The sequence below is a fragment of the Nicotiana attenuata genome, chromosome 3 (genome assembly GCF_001879085.1).
Source record: "Nicotiana attenuata strain UT chromosome 3, NIATTr2, whole genome shotgun sequence".
Lineage (NCBI taxonomy): Eukaryota > Viridiplantae > Streptophyta > Magnoliopsida > Solanales > Solanaceae > Nicotiana > Nicotiana attenuata.
In genome coordinates, this window is record NC_031991.1 from 8,195,320 (window position 1) to 8,207,588 (window position 12,269).

General features: G+C 35.6%; 1 protein-coding gene across 1 annotated transcript; it reads left to right on the forward strand.

Moving 5' to 3' along the window:
* LOC109223272 (WD repeat-containing protein 3) lies at positions 3,183-12,147 on the forward strand. Its single transcript, XM_019387514.1, has 12 exons — positions 3,183-3,541; positions 4,982-5,197; positions 5,307-6,419; positions 6,940-7,062; positions 8,161-8,342; positions 8,431-8,662; positions 8,746-8,955; positions 9,370-9,498; positions 10,660-10,728; positions 11,143-11,265; positions 11,490-11,540; positions 11,622-12,147. The coding sequence occupies exons 1-12, from the start codon at positions 3,305-3,307 to the stop codon at positions 11,787-11,789; spliced, it is 2,853 nt and encodes a 950-aa protein (XP_019243059.1). The 5' UTR covers positions 3,183-3,304; the 3' UTR covers positions 11,790-12,147.

The window sequence follows — 12,269 nt, forward strand, 5'->3', positions numbered from 1 at the left end:
AAAGGGAGCTAAGTTTACTTAATCACTAAGAGGAAGGGGAATTTTTTAAAGACTAATACGAAAAAATTATTATATCTATTAATGACAAAAAGTAATTATACGACATTCAATTTTATAAAAGTACTATTAATTTGAGGCCTTAAATTACCGGGCGGGGGAGGGGGTGGGTGGCTAAAGCAAGTGCTACTTATTAGGTAATTACACGTAAACTTTTTTATAATAACTAATTGATAATAATTAACATGGTAAAAATAAGTAACTTGCAATCACAAATTAAATTTCGTAACAATGTAAATTCTTTTTTCCCCCCACATATGGTGTATATAACATCAAATTAAAAACTAAAAATCAGATCTTAATAAAGCAGCTTGTAATTGAGTGATAAATTAATTGGTGAAAATAAATATTAGAGATCCTTTGAAATATCAATCAAAATTCTCCCTCAAATATAAATACTTTCATTTGATTAGTTAAACACGAACAAAATTCAACATGAAGCGATAAGCATAGATACATTACAAACTCATTCAATACCTTTGTCTCTTTGTTTCTTTCTTTATAAGTGGGGAAAAGGGGATTGCTAGAGTCCCTACAATTAATAATTAAAGTGTGATTAATATTCTTTATTGATTCAATATTGGAATTTATAAGTGGTAACAACACCATAGCGCAAGTTGTACTTGTATGTTTTTGTTTGTAGCAAAATTTGTTATTGAAAGTTGGAATGGATGTGAATTTATGGGTATGATTAAATGACTAACAACTTGTTTGGATGGTTGTTACATATAGGATACGAGGTTAGAATTATTATATAAAAATGTAAGTTTAAAGATAAAATAGAATTATTTAATAAAAAGGAAGGGCAAGATGAGAGGAAAAAATAAGGCTAGACACGATCGCACTAAATTGGGTCATTACATGAAGCGGCACTTTTCGTTGTTATGTAACGACGATTTTAATGATCCGATATAATAAAATTTAAGTAACAATCAAAATAAACACTGCACTTAAAATAACAATATGATACATATGTTAATTGTGATCTCCTGATCATTGAATTGTTTCATTGAGGACCAATTCCTGCCACTTAAATAATACATGAATAAATTGGAAAGTAAAAAATTAGAGAAAGACTGCGTGAAAAATAAAATATAGTCTGATTCACAGCTGATAATGAAAAATAGCCACAATTTTAAAAGTAATTAAAATTTAGCCACTTTTTCATGTAGAGTGAAAATATGAACAAAAGCACCCTTAAAAATCCAAAAAATTCCACGATAATATTGTATTGGGTGATACCCTTTTTTGCTTGAGCCCGACCGGGTTGGGTCCGGTCCGGAGCAAGTCGGGGCCATCGAACCCGACCTGGATGCAAGGTAGAACGACGGCCACGTCTACAACCGAGGTCGAGTCATTTCGAGACCGTTACAGAGCTCGATATGAGTCACCACTGGATGGAGAAACACACAAGGTCGGAAGCCGGACTCGTAACGGATAACCAAGCGTCGCCGGATATCTCGCCCAAACGTGATTTTCTCAACCACTTCAGGCCATTAAGGCGTAATTACAGGGATCCACGATGTAATCAATTTACCTACCTTATTTTTACCCTTAATCAGAATGTATAAAAGGGGATCTCTCTAAACTCTTGTAGGCCATCAAGCACAATTGTTCTAAGCAATATTATATTCTGCGATTATTTACTTTAACAGCAATTGTTGAGTCTTTATCTTTATTTTCCTCAACCTAAAAACCTTTTGTATCTTTTAGTTCACGGATCCTTAAAACCCCATATAAATTCAATTGTTATCCGGATTCGAGGGTAAACAGTTTGGCGCCCACCGTGGGGCTAAGGATATTGGTGAGCTCTTTGATACTCTTTCTTGACGCATCNNTATATATATATATATATAATGAATTCAATTCCATCAGACAATTCATTATATATATATATATATATATATATATATATATATATATATATATGTTTTAGATTACTAGTTTGGTGTACATGTAAGTTATTTTCATAGTACCAGTGATTTCTTTTACAGCTTGTTTGGATGGTTGTTACGCATTGTATCGTATTGTTACTTTAAATACAATGTTTGTTTTGATTGTTACTTAAATTTTATTGTATCGTATCGTTAAATCTGTCGTTACATAACGACGAAATGTGCCACTTTATGTAACGACCGATTTGGTGTGGTCGCATCGTTACCTTGTCTTTTTCTCTCAATCTCACCCTTTATTATTATTAAATTATTTTATTTATCATTTACCCTATCTTTTTATATAGTAATTTTACCTTGTATCATAATTTTTTTTATAATATTGCAAGTTTATTCTTCATAATACTGGTGCGTGATATCATGAAACGATGGCAAACGACACAATCTATCCAAATATTGTATTTATTAAACGATACAGTACAATACAATACAATACAGTACGATACGATACATTATGAAACGATGCGTAACAACCATCCAAACAAGCTTTTAAGGTTCTTTTTATTTACTAAATGCATTAATTATTAAATACCTAAATTTCCCTTTTGTAGTAGTAAACGTACCTCTTAAGTTTTTCTAAGGGTAGACATACCGAAAATTTTCACATAATTTAATTGAAAGTTAATAATAGATGAAATTCAAAAATAATCAGATTAATTGGTAATTAAAAAATAGCCAAGATTTCAAAAGTAATCGAAATTTACCCACTTTCATGTAAAGATAAAATCTAAACAAAAATAATATTATAAATTCGAAAATATTCCAACATAATATGTCGGAGTTCTAATATTTATATATGAGCTTCCAACATAATATGCTGGAATTTTATAATATGATAGAGTTCTATCATAATATGCTGAAAGTTTATATGCAGGTGCTCCATAATGCCGTATATTATGCTGGAATTTTTCGTAATTCAGCAAAACAATAACTATTTTTTGATGAATTTACAAATGCTGGCTATTTTTTGATTACCAATCAGAAAAATGGTTAGCCCGACAATTTGGACAACACGAAAACTAAAACCAAAATAAAACCACATAGACTTCGGAATTTCAAATTTTCTCCCCCCCTGAGCCCCTCCCCGGAATTTCAGTTTTCAATTAAACAGAAAAATGAGAAATAAGAAGAAAAAAAAAAAACGAAAAAGAAGAAAATAAGAATGGAAAAAATAAATGAGAAAAGAAAACGAGAAAGAGAGCTTAAACCCTAAACCCTAGCCCTGCTAAGTTCCACTATCACTTCCACACCATTGCTGAGAACACGTGAAGAGAAAAACAGGAAAAACAGCAGCAATGGTGAAGGCGTATCTCCGGTATGAGCCGGCGGCGTCGTTTGGGGTAATAGTATCGGGGGAGTCAAACATCGCCTACGACAGCTCCGGCAAACACTTGTTAACGGCGGCGTTAGAGAAAGTCGGCGTATGGCATGTGAGGCAGGGTGTTTGCACCAAAAACCTAGCTCCTTCTTCGTCTAACTCTAAAGGCCTCTCCGTTGCCGTTACTTCAATTGCTTCCTCTTCTTCATCCCTTGTAAATCCCTCTTTCCTTCCTTTTCTTGCTGCATTTCTCCGTAAGCTGTAATTTTTATATTGCTAGAGATAAGTGCTCATTATATTGTTATCTTTAATGACCTACAATTTAGCTAAAATAATGACACAATGAAAGCAAACACTTGAGAAATATGAATTTGTCCACAGTATTTGGATTGAAAGAAATATGAGAATCTTTGAGAAAGTGCATAGAAATAGTGAAACTATAGCTAGAAATATTGCTTGTGTTTGTAGTGTTTGAGCTCCTACTAGAATTAGAAATGAAGTACTTAAGTTTAGATTCTAGTAGAAATTCTATGGCTATGTAGTAGTCGGATAGAGATTTTTTTGATAGCTAACTGATTTAGTTAGCTATGGTTGTACGGTTTCTTTGGTGATAAATAAAAATATTTAGCTACCCAAAAAAGAAAGCAAACACTTGACCTATCAACCTACTATCAGTGGCGGAGCCAGGAATTTTAATAAGGGGAATCAAAAAATTAGAACTTGCAACCTAAATCAATGTTTGAACTAGCTTTGCTACTTCCATTTTTTTAAGGGGATCAAAAGTTTATATATATTTGGAAAACGAGTATTTTTGCCCTATTTACGCTGTATGATTTTCCAACAGAGTTGAAACCCATTCATTGGCTGTGACTCTGCCACTGCTAGAATGGGGGAAAAACATCGCATGCAGCAATACAAGCTTGGTTGAGTGGCCTACGTGATCTGATGCCAATTAATTGAGAGTTATTAGTTGTTATAGTTTCACTTACATTAGGGGGTGTGTTTATTGAGTAGTGGAAAGAAATGGGTCCAATTAGGCAGAATGAATAAGGAGATTTCATATATCCAATCCCAACTATAAAGGATTGAGGTGTATTTGATTGCTTGATATGATTTTTGGATAATTTCTGATAGGGGTATGATGAATGGGAAAAACTTATTTCCAGTATGATTTTTTTTCTCAATTAAGTATTATTTCCTGTATGCTTTTGGTTCAACAGTAAGGTGGTCCAGCATATGACTTGTGGTATGGGCACATCACGAGTTCACAGCAACGCGGAGAAGAGTAGAGGGGAGATTGCATTATCCATTGAGTTTCAAAACTACAAACAGCAGATTTCTCGATTATTAAAAGAAATATTTTGAACGCTTGATTTATGGGTGGCGATACATGTACTGTAGTTATGGTACTCTTTCATCTAAGATAGAGTTGCATCTTAAAATGTAAGTTGCTGTAGCAAATTATTGTGGTGTAGGGAAGCAGGAAAGCTAAAATGACAAGACATGTTCTGAGGTCATTGTTTTTGTTTGCCCTCTCTGTGTGATCAGACTCGATATATTTGTTTCTTATATTGTTTTGTTTCATAGGAAAAGGTTGTGAAACTTAAGATCTATTTTCATGGTTTTTGTAATGATAAGGTGGATTTAATTGCAGATAGCAAGCGGTTATGCTGATGGAAGCATTAGAATCTGGGATTTGGAGAAAGGGATATGTGAAACCACACTGAATGGGCATAAAGGGGCTGTCACTGCCACTCGATTCAATAAGCTTGGATCATTGCTTGCATCAGGAAGCAAAGATAATGACATTATTTTATGGGATGTGGTGGGTGAGTCTGGCCTGTTTCGCCTTCGGGGACATCGCGATCAGGTTCATACTACCTCGGAATTAGGAGTGATGTACTTTTCTTTTCTGACTTCGTCACGTCATGTGTCACTTGTGAAATTCTAATTTTGTTCCATTGCCATCCGTGCTGCAGGTTACTGATCTTGTTTTCTTGGATTCTGGCAAAAAGCTAGTAACAGCTTCTAAGGACAAATTTTTGAGGGTATGGGATCTTGATACTCAACATTGCATGCAGATTATAAGTGGCCATCATACTGAAATTTGGTCCATAGATATTGACCCTGAAGAAAGATATCTTGTCACTGGTTCGGCTGACCCTGAGCTTCGTTTTTACACTATAAAGCATGATTCAGCTGATGGACAATTGATTGCAAACAAAAGCGAAACAGATGTAAATAAGGACTTGCCTACTGAAAACAAATGGGAAGTATTAAAGCCATTCGGTGAAATTCAACGTCAAAGCAAGGATAGAGTTGGAACAGTGAGATTTAATAAGTCCGGAAACCTGCTGGCTTGTCAAGTTGCAGGGAAGACAGTGGAAATATTCCGTGTGCTGGATGAGTCTGAATCTAAACGCAAAGCAAAAAGAAGAATCAGTAGAAAGAAGGAGAAGAAAGCTGCCAAAGAAGGCCTTGAGGCAACGGAAAAAGGAGAGACAGATATTGGAGCTGAAGAAGGCAGCAATCCTGTTGTTACAGTCATGGATATCTTCAAGCTTCTTCAGACTCTACGGGCTGGAAAGAAGATCTCCTCAATTTCTTTCTCCCCAGTCACTTCAAAGAACTCACTGGCTACATTAGCACTGTCTTTGAACAATAATTTGTTGGAATTTCATGCTATAGAAAGCAGTTCAACTACTAAATTAAGTGCTATTGAGCTTCAGGGTCATCGCTCTGATGTCAGAAGTGTTACTCTCAGCTCAGATAACACTCTTTTGATGACAACTAGTCACAGTGCAATTAAAATATGGAACCCTACTACTGGTTCTTGCCTCCGCACTATTGATTCAGGATATGGTCTTTGTGGACTGTTTGTTCCTGGTAACAAGTATGCGGTCGTCGGTACAAAAGGTGGTACTCTGGAATTTATTGACGTTAGAAGCGGTACTTGTGTGGATGTAGTGGAAGCCCATGGCGGTTCTGTTCAGTCGATTACTTTAACTCCAGATGGTACAGGTTTTCTCACCGGCAGTGCCGATCATGACATTAAATTCTGGGAATTCCAAATGGTACAAAAGGCTGGTGAAGTGCGTAATCTAGCTTTCTCTATATTCAAACATATGCCAAATTGCCAAACATGGATTACTCATGCTAAATTACTGTGCATTTCCATCTCTTGACAGTGTACTGCTGTTATCTGCACTTTGGTTCTTAATGTTGGGATTTCATGTTGGATGGTTTAGGATCTTATAGAGATTCGTGGATTCCTATGAAAACAGATTATTTACACTTTACCACATACTAATACAATTGCTCAACAGCTGTAGTGGTGCTCTTATACTTCTTAAAAGAGGGGCTATAATAATGTTTTTGTACAACTGAAATAGTAGCATAGAATAACTGATTGATGCAATTCTATGGAGGTTCGAACACGGAACAGCATACTGAGGTTCTCCGCTGAATAGGCATTTATCTAATATACATATGTCAAATCCTAGAATGCAAAACTGGATTGGGATTCTTACAACCATGGTCTTGTTTCTGCTGGATAAAAGAATCTGTGTTCTTGCTGGGGAGTAATCATGTGTTTAATTTATTGACTTACAGGGGTCTAAGCATTTAACCGCATCTGCTACAAGGAGCTTAAAAATGAATGAAGATGTTCTTGTCGTTGCTGTGAGCCCTGATGGTAAATATATTGCTGTTGCCTTGTTGGATAGCACAGTAAAGGTAACGTCTAACTTATTTGAATGGTCGGTCCACATTATAATTTCTGAAGAACAGCTTTAAAGTAGAAACTCATCTCTTGGGACTTGGAAGTATTCTTTATGAAGTGTTTGTGAAATTACCTGATCAAATGTCTTGGTGTAACATTATTTATTAAAAAAACAAAAAGGTTTTGCATAACATTATTATTTAAGCTCTTCTTAAGTAATTTCTTTGACAGCAATAGGCATATTACCTACAAAAGTCAACTACATTTTCATTTTCGGTTTCCTTAAGATGGTGGGTAGAAACCTTATTTGGTACCTATGCTTCTAGAAACAAATGCTGCTTGTCATATCAGCTTCTTTATCTTTGCAACTGGCTTTGTTCGCCCATTTATCTTTCTGCTTAATTCAGAGTCTAATTTTGATTTCTGGAGAAGCTCAGCGCTTCTGTATGCCATATGTTTATTTTTGCTGCTTTACCAGCTACCTGTAAGCTTATGGCGTAGAAGAAAAGTGGTTTTCATCATTACAGAAGGTGATTTTTCCCAATATTTTGGGCTTTCATCTTGATAGCAGATACAGTGAATGTTGTATCGCAGAGCCAATATTGCTGTGAGCCATGTTGGTTGGTCTAGCAGAAAGCAGGAAAACTATTATTCACTGAAGTAGGATCTGGAAGTAACAAAAGATCAGAACTTCTCTTTATCAATAAAACAAAAGATCAGAACTTCTCAGGCAAAATCAAACAATGGTTTTCTCCGGTTAAAGTGCCATGCTAATAAGCTGAACAGAGAAACCTGAGGTTTAGCCCTTAAGGTCCTTAGCAAAAGTCAAACTACTTCCCAAAATATCCTGTTTCCTAACTTAGATCCATTTGAACAGCCTGGAAACGGTTTGAGACTGAGACTAGATTCTTAAGTCAAGCTCCCAAAATTCTATCTAGCTTCGTATCTAGGTTGTTTTCATTACACTGTTAAAACTTTTAATTCAGTTTGTTTTTCTGCTTCATCATTGTGTTGCAGTCTACCAAATGCATTTGCATTTTACTTCATCTCAAGGCTCTTATTTCTTTCCGGTCTTATTTAGACCTAATACTTGTGATGTCATACGTTTTCAGGTCTTCTATATGGATTCACTCAAGTTCTTTCTTTCACTCTATGGTCATAAGCTGCCTGTATTGTGTATGGATATTTCTTCAGATGGGGATCTGCTTGTCAGTGGCTCTGGAGACAAAAATGTGAAGATTTGGGGTCTAGATTTTGGGGATTGCCATAAGTCACTTTTTGCGCATGCTGATAGGTGCTTTGATTAAAGCATTAAGTAATCTAGTATTCCACTAGGTAATGTTTCACAGCTAACCAATGCTGATAATCTGTTTCCATGGCAGCGTTATGGGAGTAAAGTTTGTGCGCAACACCCATTACTTTTTCACTGCGGGGAAAGATCGTCTGGTGAAATACTGGGATGCTGACAAGTTTGAGTTGCTTTTAACCCTTGAAGGTCACCATGCTGAAGTCTGGTGTCTTGCTGTTAGCAACCGTGGTGATTTTATTGTTACAGGATCTCATGATCGGTCCATACGCCGATGGGATCGTACTGAAGAACCATTTTTTCTTGAGGTATTCTGTTTTAATGTCCGAAATACTGCATCACTTTTAGACAGTTTAAGCAAATAATTATAAGTTGCTACTTGGATTTGCAGGAAGAGAAAGAAAAGAGACTGGAAGAGATGTTTGAATCAGACATTGACAATGCATTTGAGAATAAGTACGGACCAAAGGAAGAACTTCCAGAGGAGGGAGCTGTGGCATTAGCGGGGAAAAAGACTCAAGAGACTCTTACTGCTACAGATTCTATCATTGATGCACTTGACATGGCTGAAGCGGAACTGAAACGAATTGCTGAACATGAGGTTTGCGGCTTACTTGGAGGCATCTTCTTACTGATCTTCCTTTACAGGGAAAAAGGGTTAATAGAATGAAATTAAAGCGGAGTGGTTTTAGAATTTATGTAATCTTTTTGTATAGACTGAAACCTACTTGGTACGACATTGCTAAAATGATTTTGAATTATCCAGAAGATTTTTGGTGGTAACTAATGAATAAGATTTTAATAAAGAAAAAAACTAAACAAAGGTTGTCAAAAGAGGTGGTTATCTGAATGTTTGCTCCTTTTCTTTGCTCTCCTTTTTCTTTGAAACTGGGTGAATGGATGTGGAAGGTAATAAGTGGTTAGTTAATTATTCTTTTTATTAAAAAATGGAACTGTTATCATAACTTTTGAATTTGTAATTTCATGAATGGCTAATACTATTTTCAACATTTAGGAGGACAAATCAAAGGGCAAAATTTCAGAATTCAGGCCCAATGTTCTCATGCTTGGTCTTTCTCCTTCTGATTATGTTCTTCGTGCATTATCGAGTGTTCATACTAATGATCTGGAGCAAACATTGCTGGTAAGTGATTATTTTGAAGTAAATGTTTCCTTTTAATTAGGAAAATCAGTCTTTTTAGTATTTTTTCCTGACCTGAAATGTTATTATATAACTGTTTCAATTCAAATATTATCATGGTGATTCCATACATTTGAGGCTATAGCTTTGGCCATGCGTAGTTTATTGAGCTTAAGTTTGCAAATTGTTACTTGGAGACACAGTGCCTAAATGTTGGCCCCTGGGTTACTTTTGGTTTATTTTGACATTGGGAAGTTTATAGGTCTGTCCCTTTTAACTTCAGATGGTGCGTAATAAGAGATAAAACGTCCTTTTTAGGGCAGTGAATTAATTTGAAACTAGCGGAAATGGAATTCTTAAGTTCAATGGCAAAGGGTTTTATAATTCTTTCATACTTGTGTTTCCAGCATTTTGGAATAATATCTTTTGTTATTTATACTTGGTCTCTGTTTCTTAGAGGAGGGATACACGTGATAGTTGTCACTAGATGTAAGCAAGTATTATCAAACTGAACTAACTGTTTTTGGATGCGAAAGGCTATGTGGCATCTTTGACATAAAACTTAACTGTGACATGGTTGCTTGGTTTACTCAAAATTTACATTGTGCCTTAAATCCATCTGGTTGGAAGGCATCCCAAATTACCGTTGCTTACATCATGTGTTGCCCAGAAAAAAGACTTGGGGTATTGTTGCGTGGTTTACTCAAAATTCATATTGTGTCTTAAATCCATCCGGTTGGAAGGCATGCCAAATTACAGTATGTGACCATTGCTTACATTATGTGTTACCCAGAAAAAGGACTTGGCATACCCCAAGTTTTTCCTACATCATATCATCTAATGTGTGTTAGAGTGACATCATTGAAAAACCCAGTTTTAATTTATTCTATTCGCTCTAATGGTTGAGATGCGGATTATATATGTCACTCCAATAATGTGTTATCCTACTCAATCCCGCCAAATCCATAATTCAGCTTTCCTAACTTTACACATATTAACATTTGGTATCTCTTAGAATTTGCCTCTTCAGACCCCACGTATGGGATTTCACTGGGTTTTTTGTTGTTGTTGTTGTTGATGTTATAATTGAGTTTAAATCGTTTCTATCCTGTCAATTTCTATTTCGTCTTATATATAAGATTCTATTTCAAATAATCCTTGCAGGCTTTACCCTTTTCTGATGCTTTGAAGCTCTTGTCGAACCTGAAGGATTGGGCGTGTATCCCAGATAAGGTTAATATTTTCTTGCAAGAGAAGTAGAATTTTTACATTTATGTAAACCGAGACCCCCACTTGTGGGATTTTACTGGGTTGTTGTTGTATGTAAACACAGATATTGTGCTTGAGCTTTTGAAAACAAAATAATTGAATAGAATCTCCTCTCATATTAAGTTTAATCTCCAAAAGAGTGGAGAACGGTAATTTCAGTAGCAGTCAACAATTTGTTTTTTTGGTTTGTTTGTATAAAGTACGGTAAGTAGCAATCTACATTTTTTTGCACATCGACATCAACAAGGTAGCTTTTTGTCTTCTGACTTGTAATTGTACAATGTATGCTTTGCTTGAATGAAGTTCCTGTCTTCTGCAGTTTACAGGCCATGTCCAATCTTGAATTTCACAGTCATTATCCTTCTACCGTTCTTGCAGGTGGAACTTGTTTGTCGGATAGCGACAGTGCTATTGCAACTTCATCATCACCAGCTGCTTTCAACTGTCTCTTCCAGACCCCTCTTGACCATTCTAAAAGAAGCTCTTCATGCAAGAGTTAAGGTAAGTTTGAGTACATTTGCTATGACTTTTTGAGAGATTTTAGCCAATTCTTTTTTCTTTTTAATTAAAAAAAAATTGAAACTGTTCAACCATGTCTGTGACTTTCACTACCTGCACACCTCACCCCCTTCTAATATTGTTTTAAAATTAAGCATGTAAATGGAGAACCACTATCCTCATAGGAGATTCTATTTTTGACACGAATTCATGTCTGACTACCACAGGAATGCAAAGATGCCCTCGGTTTCAACCTTGCTGCAATGGATCATCTCAAGGTAAGGCAGTTGTGATTTTGATTTTGTCAGCCTCTTTTCCAAGTTCATGAGGATGTGAATTGACTATCTCTGTTGTCTCAGCAATTGATGTCTATGAGTTCGGATGCTCTATTTCGTGATGCAAAGGCTAAGTTATTGGAGATACGTGCACGCAGCACAAAGCGTATTGAAGCAAGGGCAGACACAAAACAAGAAAAAAAGAGAAAGAAGAAACAGAAGAAGTTGGATGTAGGACATGTTTGGTCATGATTTATAACCTCAACCTCACTTGTACCTTATTGTGGGGGTAACAATTTTGGTCATACAGCTTCAGCAAATAGGGTTTGAGTTTTGATACAAAATTTGTATATAATTTTGTTAGAGTTATAAGAACGTTATAGCCGTAACTAGCAATAGGTTTATTAAACCAATCATATTACTTTCATAAATGACAAGAGCTTTGTCCTGATGCTAGTCCTTGCTGCCTGAAAGTAGAAAATTTAAATAGTCAGGTTTAGAAGAGAAGTTTGGATTCTCATTAGCAACCTGATTTTGAAGTCCATCACGCTTTCTATCTTTTTTTGGCAGGTTAATTGCTACAACAAATAAGGGTGATTTGATATTTTTATTTCGTTGTTCGATATTTGTTAAGCTCCTGAAATTCTATGATTTCCATTTTATGCCACCTCTGTCGTTTGTCTTCATTTCTTTTTTCTATTTTCTAGCACGTGTTTTTAACCAAATTTTAGA

Excerpts from the sequence above, each read along its gene's own strand:
- LOC109223272 (XM_019387514.1), top strand. The coding sequence starts at position 3,305 with ATGGTGAAGGCGTATCTCCGGTATGAGCCGGCGGCGTCGTTTGGGGTA. Across the intron at positions 3,542-4,981 it reads CTTCCTCTTCTTCATCCCTT|ATAGCAAGCGGTTATGCTGA; the intron begins GTAAATCCCTCT and ends ATTTAATTGCAG. Across the intron at positions 11,266-11,489 it reads CTCTTCATGCAAGAGTTAAG|GAATGCAAAGATGCCCTCGG; the intron begins GTAAGTTTGAGT and ends TGACTACCACAG.